Genomic DNA, 19,985 nt, shown 5'->3' on the forward strand with positions numbered 1-19,985 from the left:
AGCCAGGACTTCTGGGTTCTCTCCCCAGCTCTGGGAGGGAAGTGAGGTCTAGTGGCTAGAGCAGGGGGGCTGGGTTCTCTCCCTAGCTCTGTCACATACATGCCTCAGTTTCCCCATCGGAGGGCGGGGGGGGGTGCTCTATCTTCGTGGCCCAATCAATCCTTCCCCTGTCGGCTGAACCCACGGACGGGGAGGCCCCATTTGCATGAGTTGGGAGGTGCCACCCCCCCCAATCCCCATAGGAGCTGGGCTGAGTCCCGGCAAACTCCTCTCCTGCCATCCCGTGCTGGCTCGGGGGCACTCACCGGATTGTCTGCGCCCCCGGCGGTACTGAGTGGCGCCGTCCAGCTGGATGACGGGGCAGCTTTTGCGGGCTCTCTCCGGGCTGCACATGAATTTGGGCGGCTCTGAAACGGGACAGGAGAGCCCAGATCGGAGGGGAATCCTGCCACACCCCTGCCTCTGGCTTCTCTGGGGCGCCAGCCCCCACTCTGGTGCTGCAGGGGCTGGGTCGGGATTTCCCCCCCGCCCAGCCCCTGAGTGCAGCAGGGTCCTTGCACATCGGGGCATTAGTGCCAGGACCCGCTCCCGGCGCACGGTCCCACCCCCACCCCGCTGGCGTCAAGATCCCCATGGCGTCCCGGCTCAGCTCAACGGGGCGCTGGCCTGGCCCGTGGCTGGGAACACCCCCCCATTGCAGGAGCTGCTGCGCCCCACTTTCCCCCCTGGTCCCTTAGTACCTGACTGCCGCCTGCTGCGGGGGAAGCCCCAGGCGTCCTCCATCCTTGGAGAGGGGGCCGGCGTCTTCAGGGGCTCCGGGCTGCAGCGGATCTCCGGGGAGCCTGGTACAGACGACGGGTTGGAGCATCTAACGCCACCGCCCCTCTCCCCAAACCCTGCCCAGCCCCTCCTCCTTCCATCCCCTCCCTTCCCGTCACTCAGCAACAAGGCTACTGGCCTACAGCAGAAGTGGGGGGCTGGTTCTCTCCCCAGCTCTGGAAGGGGAATGGGGTCTAGTGGCTGGGGGGGGGGAGGCTGGGAGCCAGGTCTCCTGGGTTCTCTCCCCAGCTCTGGGAGGGGAGTGGGGTCTAGTGGCTAGAGCGGGGGGGGGGGGGGGGGGGAGGCTGGGAGCCAGGACTCCTGGGTTCTCTCCCCAGCTCTGGGAGGGGAGTGGGGTCTAGTGGTTAGAGCAGGGGGGCTGGGAGCCAGGACTCCTGGGTTCTCTCCCCAGCTCTGGGGAGGGAGTGGGGCTAGTGGTTAGAGCAGGGGAGGGCTGGGAGCCAGGACTCTTGGGTTCTCTCCCCAGCTCTGGGAGGGGAGTGGGGTCTAGTGGTTAGAGCAGGGGGTCTGGGAGCCAGAACTCTTGGGTTCTCTCCCCAGCTCTGGGAAGGGAGTGGGGCTAGTGGTTAGAGCAGGGGGGCTGGGAGCCAGGACTCCTGGGTTCTCTCCCCAGCTCTGGGGAGGGAGTGGGGCTAGTGGTTAGAGCAGGGGAGGGCTGGGAGCCAGGACTCTTGGGTTCTCTCCCCAGCTCTGGGGAGGGAGTGGGGCTAGTGGTTAGAGCCAGAGGGGCTGAGAGCCAGGACTCCTGGGTTCTCTCCCCAGCTCTGGGGAGGGAGTGGGGCTAGTGGTTAGAGCAGGGGGGCTGGGAGCCAGGACTCCTGGGTTCTCTCCCCAGCTCTGGGGAGGGAGTGGGGCTAGTGGTTAGAGCAGGGGAGGGCTGGGAGCCAGGACTCCTGGGTTCTCTCCCCAGCTCCGGGAGGGGGGGCTGGGTGCAGAGAGCCGCTCACTTACTTTGGAAGCTGTTCTCCAGCAACACTTGCTTGGCCTGTAACAAGGAAAAGGGGGTTACACACCTGGCTGCAGTGCACAGCGCCCCCTGTGGGGAGAAGAGGGGAGCGTGGCCTCCAGGGGCTACTGCACACCTGGCTGCAGCATGCCACGCCCCCTGCAGGAGTAAGAGGGGAGTGCAGCCTCCAAGGCCCAGTCCCTTGTTGGCCCCTGGCCGAGGCCGGCGGCGGGAGGCAGCCGGGGGCAATGGCTCCATTAGGAACAGGAGTGGGGTCTGAGAACAGACTCCGAGAGGCCGTCGGAGACCCCTTAGCTGCACCCTTCCCCGGCTCACCTTCTGAGGGATAGACGCCGGGTGGTTCTCAACGATCAGACGCTTCAGGTAATGGATCCACACCCGCTTCTCTTCCTGGTTCCTGGCCTGCAGAGGGAACGGGGGAAGTAACAGCCACAGCTGATCTGCAGCCACCTCGGGCGGGGGCTGGTTATACCGGGACCCCTCGCCTAGTGCTGTGATGCAGCCGCCTCTGGGGTGGGGTGTGGGGGCTGGTTATACAGAGACCCCTCGCCTGGTGCTGTGATGCAGCTATCTCTGGGGTGGGGTGTGGGGGCTGGTTATACAGGGACCCCTCGCCTGGTGCTGTGATGCAGCTATCTCTGGGGTGGGGTGTGGGGGCTGGTTATACAGGGACCCCTCACCCGGTGCTGAGATGCAGCTACTTCTGGGGTGGAGTGTAGGGGCTGGTTATACAGGGACCCCTCACCCGGTGCTGAGATGCAGCTACTTCTGGGGTGGAGTGTAGGGGTTGGTTATACAGGGATCCCTCACCCGGCGTGAAGGATCCAAGCGAAGGCGCAGAGGGGAAACTGATCCGGGATTTGGGCCAGGGGCAAGTGCCAGGGGATCTCCAGTAGCCACTACTTGGCAGGATCTCGGCTGCGTCTCTCCGGCACAAGGACAACACGCCCTACCACAACCTTGGGGCAGTGAGGAGAGCGCCCCCCTTTTGAGCCCCCCCACACCCCTTGCAGCCCCGCGGGGGATACGGGGGGGTGGGATTTTCCCTATGAGGGAAGAGACCCTTCCCCCACAACACAGCGCCCCCTAGCACCGCATTTGGGGAATTGCCCTTGGAACTCATTGCAAGGGCAGAGTCGTCGTCGCCCCCCCACCCCCGCAACCCCACTGCTGAGCCCCTGCCCCCTAGCGCCACCATATGGGGGGCGGGGGGGCTGCACTCACCTGCACCACGTGCTGCTGCTTGGGGATGGTGAGGTCCGAGATCTTGAAGCTCAGGGGGTCCTTGAGGCTCTCCGACAGGGCCAGGTTACAGCACTGGAGGGGAGGAAGAGAGCGCAGCATGGCCCCTCTCCACTCTGGCCGCCGGCCCCTCGCGGGGGCAGGGGACTGCACAGGGGCGCGGGGGCAGGGGACAGCGCGGGGGTCCCAGGGGCCACAGGAGGGAGCTGCGGAGGGGGAACTACCCAGGGGCCAGGCACCCCTCGATGGAGCCCACGCGGGGCTAGTACAGACCCCACCCCGGCCACAGGGGACGGCTGGGGAAAGCCAGCAGAGGTGAGGGGGGCCCCTGCCCACCAGTGGATTTGGGGTGCCCTCCCCCTGCCTAGCCCCCAAAGGATAGGGACCCCTCAACCACCCCCCCCAGAGAAGAGAGTGAGCCCTGGCCACGCCCCCCAGGGGATGGGGGTGCCCCTCCCCCTTCCCATCCCCGACTGGGCGGGGCCCCCCCTTACGAAGATGTGGCTCTTGTAGACGAAGGCCGGCCCGCGGCGCTTGGCAACCAGCAGTATCTTGCTGAAGAGGAAGAAGGCGCGTTCCCGCCGCACCCGCTGCACCCGGAACTGCCCCTCCAGCACCAGCTCCCCGAAGGCCTCCAGCTCCGGCCCCATCCAGCCCACCAGCAGCCCCTGCAGCTCCTGGGGGGGGACATGGCCGCAGATCAGCCTCAGCGCGGACTGGGGCTGGGGGGCGGGCTTGACTGGATGGGGACCTGCAGCGGGGGAGGGACCGGCTGGGGGATCCCACCAAGGGGGTGACCCGGGGGGAAGGGTCCCTGGCATGGGAGGGCTCGGGGGGGGCAGCTGGGGGTACAGCCAGGAAGGGACCAGGAGATGGGGGAGACTAGTTGGGGTCTGCCAACGGGGTGACCCAGGGGGGAGGAGATCCCATCTGGGAGCCTTGGGGGAGCAGGGGGGGTTGTGGAAACAGCTGGGGGTCCGGCCAGGAGGGGCCCTTGGGGGGGGGGGTTGACTGGGGTGGTAGGATGGTGCCCCCCCCCCACCTGCAGCCGGGCGGCGTGTTCCTGCTTCCGCTTCATGTCGTTGATGTACCAGGCCACGGCCGTCATGGTGATGATGGCTTCCTCCACCGCCTCGTAGCCTGCGCTGCTCCGCTCACAGTGCCGGGCCAGCTCCTGGGGGGCGGCAGGAGAACGGCCCCTCAAGCATCCACCGGCTCCCCCCGCACAGACGCCAGGGAGAGGCCGAGCTGGGCCCTCAGGGCAACAAGGGCCATGCCCCTGGGGGAGCTCCCAGCAACTCCAGGGCCTCCCCCAGCAGGGTGTGGGGCGGAAACACTGGCTATAGGACAGAGCTCCCAGTCTCTCCCAGCTGAGGGCGCTGTGGGGCGCAAACACTGGCTGTGGGGCAGAGCTCCCAGTCTCTGCCAGCAGGGGGTGCTGTGGGGCATGGGGTGGGAGCTCTGGCTGTAGTGGGGGCTCCCAGTCTCTCCCAGCAGGGGGCGCTGTGGGGCGCGGGGCGGGAGCTCTGGCTGAGGAGGGAGCTCTCAGTCTCTCCCAGCAGGGGGCGCTGTGGGGCGCGGGGCGGGAGCTCTGGCTGAGGGGGGAGCTCCCAGTCTCTCCCAGCAGGGGGCGCTGTGGGGCGCGGGGCGGGAGCTCTGGCTGCGGGGGGTAGCTCCTGCCTGGGCACTGCTGGGGTCTTTGCTCCGTGGATTCCTCCGTCTCACCTCCCCATCACAGTCGCTTCAAGAGGGTGCCCGTTGTAGGGAACCTGCGCACCCCACCTGAATGTCCCGCAGCCCGGGGAGAGGGGCAGGGGGTGTCGGCCCGGCCCCGCTGGGGGTGTCACCCACCTGCAGCAGGAGATGGTATTTGAGGATCCTCTGGACGGGTTTCAGCAGGTAGGTCTCCAGGGGCAGAGAGTGGCACAGCGTGGCCTGGCGCTCTCGGAAAAACCCCGCCAGCACCTGGTTCTCCATGCACTCCCGCAGCACCGACACCGAGCTGGGGGGGAGACGGGCAGGCTAGCCGGGCACCAGGAGGTGGCAAGCGATGGGGGATGGTGCCCATCCGCCCCAGCACCGGGTGAGGGAAAGGGCCCACATGCTCTGCCACCAGGGGGTGTCCGCCCTGGTACCAGGCGAGGGGGCATGCCTACCCGCCCCAGTCTGGCTCCTAACACCCCTGCCCCCTTCCCCAAGTAGGGCTGGGGGGACACACTCAGATCCCAGTGGCCCATGCATCCTCTCCCTCCTCCCCCCACCCGGGGGGGTGGGACCCATCGATCCCCGGCCCTCCCCACTCCTGGGCTGGTGGCACCTACTCACTTGGGGTAGTTCATGCAGTACAGGGTGTAGATGTCAAATTCCTCGCTCTGCAAGAGAAAACAGGGGGTGTCAGGGGAGGGGGCAGCGCCGGAGATGGGACAGGGACACGGAGCGAGCGGGGTCGGTAGGCGCCAGCCGGGGTGGAAGCCGAGGTGCAGAGAGGGAGGAGGGATTCACAGCCCCTCTCCCGAAGGGCACCCGACTGCCCCCGTGCTCAGATGTGGCCACCTCTGGGTTGAGGCGCAAGGGTGGTTCATGCACCAATCCCTCGCCTAGCCCTAAGATGCATCTGCCTTTGGGGTGGGATGCGGGGAGGCTGTTTATAAGGGATCCCTCACCTGGCACTGAGATGCAGCCACCTCTGGGGGTGGGGTGTGTAAGGGAGGCTGTTTATACATGGAGCCCGGCCCTGAGGTGCAGCCACCTCTGGGGTGGGACGCCGGGGCTGTTTTTATAGGGATCCCTCACTTGGCTCTGAGATGCAGCCGCCTCTGGGGTGTTGCGCTCCCAGCCTAGACTCCGTCCCTGCCTGGCTCCTCCACTTTGCTTGGCTCCTTCACACTTCGTTCCCACCCCACCCTTCCAATCTCCCACTTAAGTTCCCAGACCCCAGATCGGCCCCCCTCTACTCTGGCTGCACCCCTCTGACCTCAGGGCAGCCCCTCCCCCAACCCTCATCCTTCCCCCCCCCCATCCCTTGATAACCTGCCCCCCCCCATCCCTCCCCCGGCAGGCATCTCTCCCAAGATCCCCTTAGTGGAAATCAGTTTGCTCCATCCAGCCAGCCTCCCCTACTCCATTCATCCAGCATCCCTCTTTCCCCCATCCATCCATCGATCCTTTATCCACCCAGCCCCCATCCTTCCACCCCTCTGTCCCCCCAACCACCCTTCATTCTTTCCATTCCTCCTTCCCCCCTCCCTCTCTCAGCCCTCCCCCGCCAAAGGGGCCCCCTAACCAGATCGGGTGGGGCTCACACCCCCTACTGCTCTGTGCCAACCCCCCTTTCTCCTTGCAAAAGGCTGGGGGGGGATTAGATGACCTGTCCCTGTCCCACCCCTCCGTCGCCGCCTGTACCCAGAGCCGGAGGGAGCTCGTGCAGTACACACCTGGGTACACTAGGGGGTGCAGGAGAGGCAGAAAGGGGTCGCAGCTGGCTGCTGGAGGGGGGCGGGGAGGGGCAGGACAGGTGGGCCCTTACCCGTTGCACGAAGCACTCGGCGATGGCATGGGCGCTGCTGCTGCTCTCCAGCTCTTCCAGGAGCTCGCTGCACAAGGGGGAGAAAGAGGGCAGGGGGTGAAGCCGCTGATGCAAGGGGCACGCAGTGTAAAGGCTGTTTCTGGGGGGTGTGGGGGGAGAGGATCTGTGTCATCCGGAGACCCCTCTGCACGCACCCAGAAACTGCGTCTCAGACTGCAAATTTGCAAGTAGCTTGCATAATTGCATCTTCCCTATACAGGTTGGCACTGGCTGGATTCGAACCCGTGACCTCAACATACAAGGCGCTGAGGTCAAGTCCCTGAGCCGTGCACCTTCCCTTCCTTTCAACGCAAGCAACAGGTGCAGGATTTGTGCTGCAAAGGCCCGGTTCCCACCCGCCACCAGCGCGAAAGGGGAATCCCCACTAGCCGCTAGCAGTATAGGGGCCATGACACACAGAGGGGCAATGCTGATTAGCGCCAGTAGAGGGCAGCGGCACTCACACGCTTAGCAGCCAGGCCAACCCTCTCCCAATGCTTTAAGGAGGGGGTGGAGGGTGAATTTACACAGCAGGTGGGTTCTCTGGATTCTGGACGCGCCAGGGTCTCACTTCTCTAGGGCGCCCTGGCTGGGCCACTGGGGTTAGGGAAAACTGGGAGGGGAAAGCGCTCCCTAGTGAGCCCTCCCACTCCCAGCCACATAGCACCCCGAGGCTAGAATCAGCGGCCCTGTCCCTACTTAGATCTGCCCTCGCAGGGCTTGTCACCCCAGCCCCACGTCCTGTGCCTGCCCCAGAGCCGGGCTCCCTCCCCGCCCCACCCTCACCCCCACTGTTAACCCTACGCTTCCCCGGGGGATAACGGCGGCTCTGTTCCGAGGGAGGTCCCCAGCCAGACCCCTGCCCCGTCCCTCCCCCGGACTCCCCGGCCATCAGCACCCCGAGAACACGCGCCCCCACCCCGTGCTCTCACATGGCCCCACCAGGAAACGAGCTCCGAGAAACCCAGCCGCAAACCACATGGCGGAAGGCACGGTGGGGGGGAGGGGGAGAGGGTTCCTCATTGATCCACCCTGCCCCCTCCAACCCTCCCCAGCCAAACACTGCCATTGGGGGGGGGAACCCATCCCCCACCCCCTCCTTCCACTTACTCGTTTCTGCATTCATTCCTTCCTTTTAACCCGACCCCACATGCACCCTAAACCTGTCTGCAACTGATACCCTGTAGTTCCCACAGACCTGATTCCCAGCCCCCCCCGCTCTAACCACTAGACCCCACTCCCCTCGCAGAGCTGGGGAAAGAACCCAGGAGTCCTGGCTCCCAGCCCCTCTGCTCTAACCCCACACCCCGTATTGCAGCCCCCGTTTGCACTCTAATGTCCCCCCCCCCCGACTAAGAAAACTGCCCAAGAAAGCGAGGATCCCTCTCCCAATGAATAGGTGTCCTGGGTAGGGCCTGGGGTGGGGTGTGAAGGAATGCCCCCCCCATCACGCTACTGAGCCCCCGCTCGGCATCCGGCTCCTTCCCCTACAGGGTTAAGCACCCCGGGCTCCGCTCTACAGCCGGCCCACGCAGCTGAAATACTTAAACAGACACAGATGGGAGTTCTCGCTCTTACAGGAAACAACCTCCGCCCCCCCTTTCCCCTCCCCCACCCTGAGAATAGAGTTGGGGGGGGAGGGTGGCCCAGAGCCAGCCCTGGCTGCAAACCGAACGCGCCACGCAAACCAAGCACCCGGCCCCGAGACGCTTCGTTCGCTGCCCCTGCTAGCAAACCGCTGGGGCGTCCTGCCACCACCCAGCAACGCGCCCGGATCCCTGGGGGAACGGCTTTTTAGAGTGGGGGAGTGGGGGCCTGGGAGGCCGGACTCCTGGGTTCTATTCCCAGCTCTGAGAGGAGAGCGGTGTCTAATGGTTAGTGAGAGGGGCTGGGAGCCAGGGCTGCTGGGTTCTGTTCCTGGCTCCAGGAGAGGGACTGGGGCCTAGTGGTTAGATCTCACCACACATGGGCTTGGAGGGGTTCCTCTTTAACCCCATTGTTACAGCAAAGGAGAAACTGAGGCATGCCCGGCTGGATGGCGGAGGCCCCCGCATCTCCAAGGATGCTGAAACACTTGGGGGGGGAGGGCAGAGCAGAGAGACGGGAATAGTTCGAAGAGGGAGAAAGGGTGGGGGGCAGCCCACCCCTGCGGGCAGGGCACTGGAGTGAGAACTCACTGGACATTTTCCTAAAAGATCTGCTCTGGGAATTATTTAGGGGCAGGTCTCTGGCCTGTGCCATCCAGGAGATCAGGCTACATGATACCAATGGCCCTTCTGGGCTTAGCATCTATGACTCTATGAACAAGCTACTCCCCTCTCTGGGACTCAGTTTCCTCTCCCCACCCTTTATCTGGGAACTCTTTGGGGGCAGGGACTGTCTATGCAGCACGTGGCAGGATGAGGCCCTCAGCGTTTCATTTCAACGTTATTGTCATTTGGGTTTGACTTTTAGATTGCATTAAAATATTAAATATACCATATACTCCATTCAATATTGTGTCCGCCCAGGACAGGAGGGCTCCCTACATAAAGGATGTGGGAGATCTCGTGCGATCACCTTTTCCATGAGACTGTGCACGGCAGCTGGGAGCGTTTGTGAAAACGTCTCTGATCCCGAAAGTTTAATTAACAAACCGGGGAAATTCCCCCATGCAAAAATTAAAAACGTTGTGAACTTTGAGAGAGTTGTTTGAGTCAAAGCAAACCATCCAAACTGTTCAATCTGTCATTTAGCTCAAGGTTCCTCCCCGCACCCAGAACATTTTGACTTTTGGGGCAAAATCTTGAATTTCGGACAGAGACTAAAATATTTCAAGACAATAGTCATAGCTAAGGTACCTTATGATCTCATTCTCTATGGGCCAGGCTCTCTGATTGGACTACATCTCCCATGATGCACCACTTTCTCCTCTCTTAGTGAGGCCATGCTGCATCATGGGAGATCTAGATCCCGAAGTTGCAGGTTCAATCCCCACATGGGGGGTCACTGTTACCAAAGTTGTAGGGAACTCAGAAATCAACTCAATACCCCCAACAAGTCCCTCTCCCGATCATCTCCCACCATTCTCTCCCTGACCAGCGGGCGCTAGGGGGCAGCAGACTCACCTGTTGAACTCATAGATGTCTTCGATGTTGCAGAACAAAGCGCTCACTTGCTCGGGTTTGAGGGGCAGATGTCCACTGTCTATGATACAGCCAAGATAATCCTGCAAAACAGGAATGGGTCAGACCCTGGCGTTCCCGGAACGCCTCTCCTCCCGCAAAGCACTTTGCAGACATCACCAGGCAACGCTGCGTCATCATTTCATCCACAGTGCTGACGGTGGCTGTAGGGTGGGGCGTGGCAGCTGTTTATACAGGGATTACTCATCCCAGCACTGAGATGCAGCCACCTCTGGGGTGGAGCCTGGCAGCAGATTATACAAGGACACCTCACTCAGCACTGAGATATGCTCACTTCTGGGGTGGGCCAGGGCAGTTGTTAATACAGGGGTCATTCCCACAGCACTGAAGTCCAGCCACCTCTGGGGGAGCACCCGACAGTTGTTGCATAGCACACTGCACAGGGACCACTCACCCACAATTGAAATGCGACTGATCTGGGGTGGGGCATGGCAGTTGCTTAACAGCCACACAGCAACATTGCTCTGGGATGACATGCCCAACATGAAATGCAGAAACCTATGAGGTGGCGCACACAGCAGCTGTTTATACAGGAATCCCTCACCCAGCACCAAAATGCAGCCACCTCTGGCAACGGGGCTTGGTAGCTCTTTAGACCGTTGTCCCTCACCCAGCACTGAGATGCCGCCACCTCTGGGGTGGAGCATGGCAGCTGTTTATACAGAGATCCTTCACCAATGAGACACTGCACTGGCTCAGCCATGGGGAGAGACCATGGTGCATCGTGGGAAATGGAGTCTGGCCAAGGTGGATAAATGTTGCCAGCGGCTGGATTCAAGGGGCGCCGTCATCCCGGTGACTGAGAAGAGGGCGGAACGAGCCGAGCTGAAATCTACATGCAGCACGGACCGGGGTAACTTTCCCTCCGGAAGGCAACATGTTTAGGGGTGAGGGACTGGGAGCCAGGATGCCTGGGTTCCATCCCCAGCTCTAGGAAGGCGTGTGGTATAATGATCAGATGAGGACTCCTGGGTTCTTTCCCAGCACTGGGAGGAGGGGGAGGAGCCTGAGAGTCAGGACTCCTGGGTTCTTTCCCAGCTCTGGGAGGAGGGTGTGGTGTAAAGATTAGAGGGGAGCGGGGAGAAAGGGGGCCGGACTCCTAGGATCTATTTTTAGCTCTAGGAGGGGGATGTGTGGTTTGATGATCAGAGCAGAAGCCAGGACTCCTGGGTCCCTTTGCCACCCGCTCTGTGCCTCGGTTTCCCCGAGTGAAATAACATTTCCTTCCACCCCCTGAGCATCACTTACTGAACGTCCCAGCCCTCGCCCACCCACCAAATGCTGTTAATAAACCCGGAAAGAGCTCTGCTGAGACAATCTGTTAAATCAATCTCATTTCGGTGCCAGTGACCTTTCGCGAGCTCCCCTGCCGCAGCCAGAAAAACCCGCCTGTCCACGCGGAGACTCAGCGCTGGCCAGGACCCCAGCACAACTCCGGCTGATTCACAACAGGGACCTGCCCCCATCACAAGCCGCGCAACCGAGATTTCATGGACTCCTGCTGGGATTCGGACCCGAGAGGAACCCAGGCAATGGCAGAGGCAAAAGGTGCCAAGCAATCGCTCCAAAAAAGATCTACTTTGGGGGGTGGGGCCAGAGGGAACCCCAAACTTTTATAGCCACAATATCAAAAATAATCGTCGATTTTCCAGATGAGCGGTTTCTCCCCCCCCAAAACGCAAGCGCTGAATTCGATTTGGGGGAAGCGACCGGGAATTTGGGGAATCCCCCTTTGACCCGAACTGAATTCTTTTCCGGTTTTCAGAACGGCCCGCGAACCAAAAAGACGGCCAGCGCATTTTGGGGAACGGAAGAAGTTGCAGCTCCCGAAAGGTTCGCCAAATAAAAAAAAAACCTGGGAAATTCCCCTGGGGGGAAAAATAAAAAACTTTGTTAAATGCGGAGAGAGCCGTTAGATTCAAAGCAACTTGTCAAAACCACGAAATCCCTCCATATGACTCAGCAACCCTCCATTTATCAATGCCCCTTCTCAATCTCAGCCATTTTGGTACCCGCCCCTACTCCCCATTATGCTCAGAATCTGTTAGCTCTAATCCAGTCGAGATCACGGCCCCATTGTGCTCGGAGCTGTAGAATCCCGCGGCAGAGTTCCCTGCTTAAAAGATGTTACAATCTCAGGCTAGACGGACTAAAGATGGGAGAGACGGAGGACTATTATCCCCATTCAGCAGATGGGGGAAACTGAGGCACGGCGCTTAAGGCCCTCCTTTTCAGAACTGCCAGTCGTGGATGCTTAGCGCTTCTAATTATTAGGCCTCAAGTGGTTTGCTCATGGTCACCCCCAGGGAGCCTGCGGGGGAGCTGGGAAGAGAAGCCAGTCTCCTGAGTTCCATATCCTCTGCTCTAACCACTGCACGTCACTCCCCTCCCCAACCTGCCAATAGAACCCAGGAGTCCGGGCTCCCATCCCCCCTCACTCTAACCACTAGATTCCTTCCCTCCCCGAGCCGTCAATAGAACCCAGGAGTCCTGGTTCCCAGTCCCCCTTGCTCTAAGCCCCCACACTGGGAGGGGAGAGGAGTCTAGTGGTTAGAGCAGGGGGGGCTGGGAGCCAGGACTCCTGGGTTCTATCCCCAGCTCTGGGAAGGGAGCGGGGTCTAGTGGCTAGAGCAGGGGGGCTGGGAGTCAGGACTCCTGGGTTCTATCCCCAGCTCTGGGAGGGGAGTGGGGTCTAGTGGTTAGAGCAGGGGGGCTGGGAGTCAGGACTCCTGGGTTCTATCCCCAGCTCTGGGAGGGGAGTGGGGTCTAGTGGCTAGAGCAGGGGGGCTGGGAGTCAGGACTCCTGGGTTCTACCCCGGGCTAATGGTTAAAACCAAGCACTGGGAGGCCTTTGGTCCAGCACCGAGTTCCAGGGAACCGCGGGAGCATGAGTCCAGCTCTGGGATGAGCCGTTTGCTGCCGGGGCTGGAGTTACCGGTGAGCCGGTTCCCCTCAGCTCCCTGCCGGGGAGCCGGCTGCAGGCCTGGCTCCAGGCTCCCGGCAGATGCTCCCCGCCCCCACCCGCCAGAGCTCGCATTTCAGCCCTTCCTGCCAGAGGAATAACTGGGATTCTTTGGGCCTCTCTCGGGGCAGCCGGGGCCTGTCTGACCCGCCAGGGCAGGCGCTGATCCACCGACACTCGCAAGGCAGCTGAGCAGTGAATTACCCACCCCCCCAAATCGCTATGCTGCTCACAACGGTCCCTCTGGGGTCACCTCTGTGCTGAGCGGCCAGGGGGTTGGGCTGGGCCTCAGGACGCCCGGGTCCTACTCCTGGCTCCGCCCCAGATTCGCCATGTGACCGCGGCGAAGTCACAGCCCCGCTTTAGGACTCAGTTTCCCCACCCTTTGTCTGTTTAGACTAGACGCTCTTTGTCTGTGCAGCACCCGGCGCCGTGAGGCCTCGATCTCGGGTGGGGCCTAGAGCTGCTACTGGAAAGTCAATGGCGATTATGCTAACACGTATTATTAATGAACAATATTAAAGAAACCCATAGCAAAACCGGGGCCCCATTAACTTGGGGGTTATACTTCCTCCCCACTGCGCCCCCTGCTGGGAGAGATCGGGGCTGGAGCAGCCGGGAGCTCCGCCCACAGCCAGCGTCCCCCACCCTGCTCCTCACAGCGCCCCCTGCTGCTCCCTTTGCTCACCTCCACGATGCTCCTCAGGTCCCGCACGTACGCCTGCTCCGTCTCCACAATCTCCAGCACCACCCGGTCCAGCTGGGACAGCTTGACCCGCCGTTCCCTGGCTCTGGCAGGCCCGGGGGACCAGGCATTGCCACCGCCACACTTGGCGCCCCCTGGGGGCCCCTCGGCCGGCCCCTCCAGCAGCGCCACCGGGGTGAGATCGAGGCTGATGTCGCTGCCGTTCTGCTGGGCGTCGGGCGGGTAGCCGGCGGGGCAGCCCCCGCCCAAGGCCCCGCTGCTGCCGAAGGCGCTCTGGCTGTCGGGCAGGGAGGCGGAGGAAGCGGAGGAGCTGAGGCTGACGGGCCGCTCGCCGTCCGAGCACACCGTGTTGACCGAGGTGCAGCTGCCCGAGATGGCGGCGGCGGCCATGCCGCCGGCGATCCCGCTCAGCGAGGACACGGAGGATGGTCTGGCGGCCGCTGAGGGGGGAGAGCGAGACGGACGGGTTAGCGGCGCCCACCCTGCTGGGAGATGCCCCATCGCGCAGCGCCCCCTGCTGGGAGAGGCCGGGGCTGGAGTAGCCGGGAGCTCCCCCCATAGCCGGCTCCTGCCCCGCTCCCCACAGCGCCCCCTGCTGGGAGAAGCCAGGGCTGGAGTTCCTGGGTTCGCCACCCTGCTCTTGGAGGGGAGTAGGGTCTACTAGTCAGAGCAGAGAGATGAATCTGGACTCCTGGGCTCCCCCCGCCCTGAGCTCTGTCGCTGACTGACGTTGGGCAAGCCCCCTGCCTCCCCCCCGTGCCTCAGTTTCTCCCTCTGTGTAAGAGGTACCGTGACACCCTCCTCCCTCACCACTCAGGGGCTCTAAACTCATTCGTGCCTGCAGAGCTCCTCCGGCGGGACACACCGGGGGAGCCAAGGGGCCACTGCCTGGATGCCCAGGGCTCAGGCAGATATCCCCGTGCTCGCAAGCAGCGGCAATGGCTGGAGCATCAAGGGATCGATTCCTCCCCCCTCTACCTCTGTGGCTCTCCAGCCCAGCGTGGCCAGGAACGGCCGCAGCTCTCTCTTTTCAGCCCTTCTCAGGCTGGGCCTCCGGCACTAATAGGAGACAGGTGCACCCCATGAGCTGGGGGGGATCCTTTCTAGTACCACTGTCCCTCCGGCCCAGACCCCAATAAGCCGGCACCCACCCGTGCATCCTGCAAACCACCCCATCCCGGAGCTGCAACCACACTGAGCTCAAGCCGCTTCCTCCCGCCGCCCCCCACCCGCATCGTCACCTCCGATCCTGGCTCCGCGGGGTTGTGCCCCCATCTGACGTGGCGACGCCAGGGGGACCCGTCCCCAGCTGCACTTCACGCTCCCCACCCCCGCCCCGGCTCCGGTCTCCGAGAGCTTCCTCGCCCGCCTTGCACCTTCGAGGCTGTGGTTTGCGTTGCATTGTGGGAGGAGAGGCTTTGCACACATACACACCCAGCACACACTGAGCTCTGCCGCTCGGGGAAAGGTTTGCACAAAAATATACATTAGAGATGGGCCCTGGATTCAGATCGTCCCTGGGCAGCTCGGTGCTGGGTTCTGGTCCTGGGCCATGAGCCCACGTCTGCCATCTGTATTTAGTTATTATATACAGAGATCCCCCTATGCGCGCGCACACACACACACCCCACTAAGCACAAACCCCTGTGCGCGCGCACACACACACCTCTGTGCACACACACACACACACACACCCCACTAAGTACAAACCCCTGTGCGCGCACACACACACCTCTGTGTGCACACACACACACATACACACACACACACCACTAAGCACAAACCCCTGTGCGCTCACACACACACCTCTGTGCACACACACACACACACCCCACTAAGCACAAACCCCTGTGCGCACACACACACCTCTGTGCACACACACACCACTAAGCACAAACCCCTGTGCGCTCACACACACACCTCTGTGCGCACACACACACACCCCACTAAGCACATACCCCTGTGCGCGCACACACACACGCCACACACCCCCACTAAGCACATACCTTTGTGCGCACACACATCTCTGTGCGTGCGCACACACACCTCTGTGCGTGCGCACACACACACCTCTGTGCGTGCGCACACACACACCTCTGTGCGTGCGCACACACACACCTCTGTGCGTGCGCACACACACACCACTAAGCACATACCTCTGTGCACGCACACACCTCAAGGCACACAACTCTCTATGCACACCCACACCCCCCTATATGCATACACACACACCCTGTGCACACGCGCACACCCCGCTGTACACATCCAGCCCTCTATGCATACCCAACGCGCACACCCAGACACACACACCCATGCATTTGTGCACAAATGAACTTTTCCCATGCACTCACCCGGCACTCACGCTCGCCCCTCGTGCATGCGCACACCACCACACACATATTACACAAGCGCACCGCTGTTCAAACACACAGACGCACAAACCCCTTTACGCACACATCTCCCTATACGCGTACACGGCTGCCCCAGCCACACACACACACGGTGCACTCCCCCCCACACACACACAATTCAAGGCCACTCCGTGCCCGCGCCCCCACCCCTCCATGCACGCGCACACTAGTCCCAACCCAGCACTGTGCACACGTCTCTGCATGCACGGACACCCCACAGGTACCCCCTCACACCCCATGCACGGAGAACAATGGAGAATGTTACACACACACACAGTGGATCTGAACAGCCGTGGGGAGTGTCACACAGACAGCAGTATAACAATACCTCCCAGCTCTCATCATTGGCTGATCTCAGAGCGCTCGTTTTACTGAGGGGGAAACTGAGGCACGGAAAGGCGAAGGGACTTGCTCACAGGCCCCCAGCGGCAGAGCCGGGAATGGAGCCTGGGTCTCCTGAACACCAGTCCAGCGCCCTATCCACTAGGCCACACTGCCTCCCATCTACGGTGGCACAAATATCGGGACCCTTCGCCCTCCCCCGTTGCCCGTGCTCCAGGAGAGGCCAGCAGGAGCAGGACTCCGGCAGCAGGAGGCCTGGGGTCGGGGTCTGCCGGCCCCATGGACTCCAATGGAGCGACGCCCATTGATACCAGCCGGGGATCTGGCCCCTCCCGGCAAGTCACATCTCTCTGGCCCTTTCGGTTCCAGGCAGCGAGTGAGTCAAAACGATCAGCAGCCACAGAGCCAGAGAGAGGAACCGACTGCACCCGACGCTTCGGCGGGAGGAAGTGGAACATGAACAGCTCGCAAGCAGGGGTGGGACACCGGCACTGCCTGGCTGTCTCCATGCGCCCTGGCAGCGTGCCTCAGTTTCCCCTTTAAAAGCCCCACCCTAATGCTTTCAAATGGGGGGCAGCTTCAGTGCAGACAATGGCTCTTCAATGCAGACCCGCTGGGTGGGGGGTCCCTGCTTGTCTCTTGTCAGTTTCAACGGCCGGGGAAGGGTTAAATTCGATCCCTTAAAGGGCCCATCCACCCCTCCACGCGCCAGGCTCCTCGTGCCAAGACTGCCAGGAATGCGGAAGCCCTCGGACGACCTGTTTGCTTTGGTCTCCCCATTGGGGGCCTCCTCGAGCCAACCGGCCGCGTGAAGCCTGGAGGTTTATTATTCAAACCCTGGCCCCCCACTGGCTGGAAGGGAGGGGGGTGGGACTGGCACATGCCCAGGCTGAGATGTCCGGCCCCATGACTCCAGCTCTGACCCCCCTGCCCCCCCCCATCGCCTCCTCCTCCGCCTCCTCCTTCTGGCCTGAGAGTCAGCTCCCCGCCCCGCTGAGCTCTGGGCCTGGGGTTGTGGGGAGGTCGCTTGGACTCCCTTTGCTCTGCGTGTTCTGGGTCCTGCCTGGCTTCTAGTGCCATTTAGAGCAGCCTCTGGGTCATTCGGCTCTGAGCATGGGGATCTGCAGGCACAGCTGGGAGACGCTCGTCGTCCGGGCAGCAGTTTGGGGGAGGGGTGGGGTGTGGGGCGGGTTTGAAGGAGGCGGGGGGTGGCTGGTGGGTTAGGGATGGGGAGATCGTTCAGGGGCTGCAGGGAAGAGGGAATGAGAAAGAACGTGGGAAGAAGAGAGACAAGGAGCCCGTGAAGCAAATCACAATCACTGTGCCCCCATCTGAGAGATGGGGAAACTGAGGCACGGGGGGGGGGGAGAGATTTCCCCAAGGTCAGCCAGCGAATCGGTGGCAAAGCTGGGAATAAAACCCAGGAGTCCTGGCTCCCAGCCCCCCCCCCCACCCCCACTCTAACCCATTAGACCCCCCCCCCCCCGTCCCCCATCTGGGAAAAGAACCCAGCAGTCCAAACTCCCAATCTGCCCACTCTAGCTACTAGACCTCACTCCCCTCCCACACCGGAGAATAGGACCCAGGAGTCCTGCCTCCCCGTCTCTGCTCTGTGCAGTAACCCACCCCATCTGCGTGCAGGGCAGATCGTCTCATCAGCCCGGGAGCTCTGCATCCAGCCCCACAGGGGGTCACACCGCATGGGGGCCCCGGGCACCAACCTTGACTGCCTGCTTTCTTCTTGCTGCCTCGACGGGCTCCCTCAGGCATGGTGCTGTGGTCTGCGACGGACGTCCTGCGCAGAGAGGGAGACAACGCCGAGTCACAAGTCACGAACCAGGAGTCTCACAACCGCCTCGCTCCAACCCACAGTCCACACTCGAGTCGAACCATTCAGGTTTGGATTGGATTGGATGATCTTCCGGGGGGGGGTGGAGAGGCCTGGGTCGTTTACCAAATTTCAGCTGGATACCGGATTAGTCTTCCCTCTCACGCCTAAAAGATGCTCTCTGCACGATGGTTGTTAAACAGCTTCCGTGCCTCACCCCAGAAGTGGCTGCATTTCAGCATCACGTGAGCAAGCCCTGTATGAACAGCTGCCGCGCCTCACCCCAGAGCGGGCTGCACCTCGGCACCGCGTGGGGAAAAACAACCCCGTGGGCACAACGGAAGCATGAGCCACTCAGTGCAAGATGCACCAAGGAGCAGACGACTTTATGGCCCCAGGGCAACTGTCCCCCAGGCTCCGCCAACAGGACCAAGCCTCGGCCGATGCAAGCAGGGGAAGAACCCAAGGTGAATCCACGACTCACGAACGCGGAGGGACCTTTCTGCTGCAGACTGGGACGGGCACATGCCTGGAGCGGGGCTGATCCTCGTGTCGCCCTTTCCCCGCACCGGTGCAAATGCAGCCTGGCTGATCTGGGCAGCCTTTTGCTCTGCTGCAGATGTTGCTCCAGGTGCAGAGCGACAGGGAATCGGGCCCCTCTGCCTGCGGCACATCTGGGTCCCTCATGCCTGGCGCTCAGCCACTAACTGTCACTGCCAGCAGGGAAGCTAGTTTAGCGGAGGAAGCGGTCTAGGCTGAGAACAAGGAGGATAATAGCACTTCCCTTTGCCTCCATGTGGAAGCATCATTAACCCCTTGTGCAAACCGTGCAGTGTTGGTGCAACTCACACCATGCAAGCTGCATTGCATGGTCCTCGTGCAACTCCCCCTCGTGCAAACTGCATTGCACAGGGTTGGTGCAAGTCCCCCTCGTGCAAATTGCACTGTGCTGGTGCTGCTGGGGCAACCCTTCTTGTGCAAAATGCACTGCACCCTGTTGGTGCAACCTCCTCTCGTGCAAACAGCACGGTGTCGGCACAACCCACACCGTGCAAATTCTGCTACAACATGCTGGGGCAATCCTTCCTCGTGCAAACTGTGCAGTGTGGGGTGGACGCCAACTCCCCCTCGTGCAAACTGGTGCGAACAGCGTCTTGCACCACCCCAGCTTCCCCGGGGCAGACTCTGGGAGCTCATTGGCGCCATGCCAACCACCCGGGTCTGGTCCCCGTTCAGCTCTGCCTGGCGGGGTTGGAGCAAGGTCAGGATTGCTCGGCTGCCAGCCGCCGCGCGGAGGAGTGCATCACAATCATATCAGGCAGCCCTTCCGCCCTACCACCCCCCCCGCGTCCTTCCCTCTTTCCTGGAGCTGCAAGAAACAGGCGAAAGTTGGCACCGCTCATGCCCGCTGCCCACCAGGCGGGCCTACGGCTTTAATTCCTGCACAGCTCACTGTTTCCCCCTATTCATCTCCATGGACCGGGGCACAATCAACACAGGCTGGGAACACAATGTAGCCTATTTTGAGCCCAGTGACTTCAGCCGGACCAAACCACTTCAACCCTCCGGAGTTTCAACAGCTGTGCGCCACCGGCCGCTGCCAGGAGCAACAGGTGCCCCCGACACCCGCGATGGCTGGGAACTGATTAGGGAAGATACACCCCGATGAGCCGAGCCGGTGACCCACGCCCCACGCTGCAACCAAACCCCAGAAACCATCTGACCAATTGTGAGTCGGGGTGGGGAGCCAAAATCCTTCCTGACCCCCGCAAGGTGGCCGGGTGAAGCCCTGAAGCATGAGATTCGATTACAGTCATTACCGGCCAGCAGCAGGTGTCAGGTGCACGTTGAGGGCAATCGCAGCTCATCGATAACGGGGATGGAGACGTAACAACGACCATCCCCCTTCACGTTCTAGACGGAAGGATCCAACGGAA

At 61.9% G+C, this 19,985-nt stretch overlaps 1 protein-coding gene across 3 annotated transcripts in view; it reads right to left on the bottom strand.

The window, feature by feature from the left end:
* The window catches only part of PLEKHG2 (pleckstrin homology and RhoGEF domain containing G2), a 41,172-nt gene that overhangs the window by 12,628 nt on the left and 8,559 nt on the right, over window positions 1–19,985 (bottom strand). For 2 of the 3 annotated variants that reach the window (XM_054009989.1, XM_054009990.1), the window contains exons 2-14: window positions 17,942–18,015; window positions 13,450–13,907; window positions 9,722–9,822; window positions 6,576–6,642; window positions 5,375–5,421; window positions 4,901–5,051; window positions 4,092–4,223; window positions 3,544–3,726; window positions 3,032–3,124; window positions 2,123–2,209; window positions 1,792–1,825; window positions 741–842; window positions 306–407 (exon numbers count right to left, since the gene is read on the bottom strand). In XM_054009989.1, the coding sequence (XP_053865964.1) occupies window positions 306–407; window positions 741–842; window positions 1,792–1,825; window positions 2,123–2,209; window positions 3,032–3,124; window positions 3,544–3,726; window positions 4,092–4,223; window positions 4,901–5,051; window positions 5,375–5,421; window positions 6,576–6,642; window positions 9,722–9,822; window positions 13,450–13,907; window positions 17,942–17,990 (1,606 nt within the window). In that variant the 5' untranslated portion in view covers window positions 17,991–18,015. Of the gene's footprint in view, window positions 1–305; window positions 408–740; window positions 843–1,791; window positions 1,826–2,122; window positions 2,210–3,031; window positions 3,125–3,543; window positions 3,727–4,091; window positions 4,224–4,900; window positions 5,052–5,374; window positions 5,422–6,575; window positions 6,643–9,721; window positions 9,823–13,449; window positions 13,908–14,708; window positions 14,771–17,941; window positions 18,016–19,985 lie in introns of those variants that run through there. The other variant, XM_054009991.1, reaches the window with a different exon arrangement.

Source organism: Malaclemys terrapin, chromosome 20 (genome assembly GCF_027887155.1).
Source record: "Malaclemys terrapin pileata isolate rMalTer1 chromosome 20, rMalTer1.hap1, whole genome shotgun sequence".
Lineage (NCBI taxonomy): Eukaryota > Metazoa > Chordata > Testudines > Emydidae > Malaclemys > Malaclemys terrapin.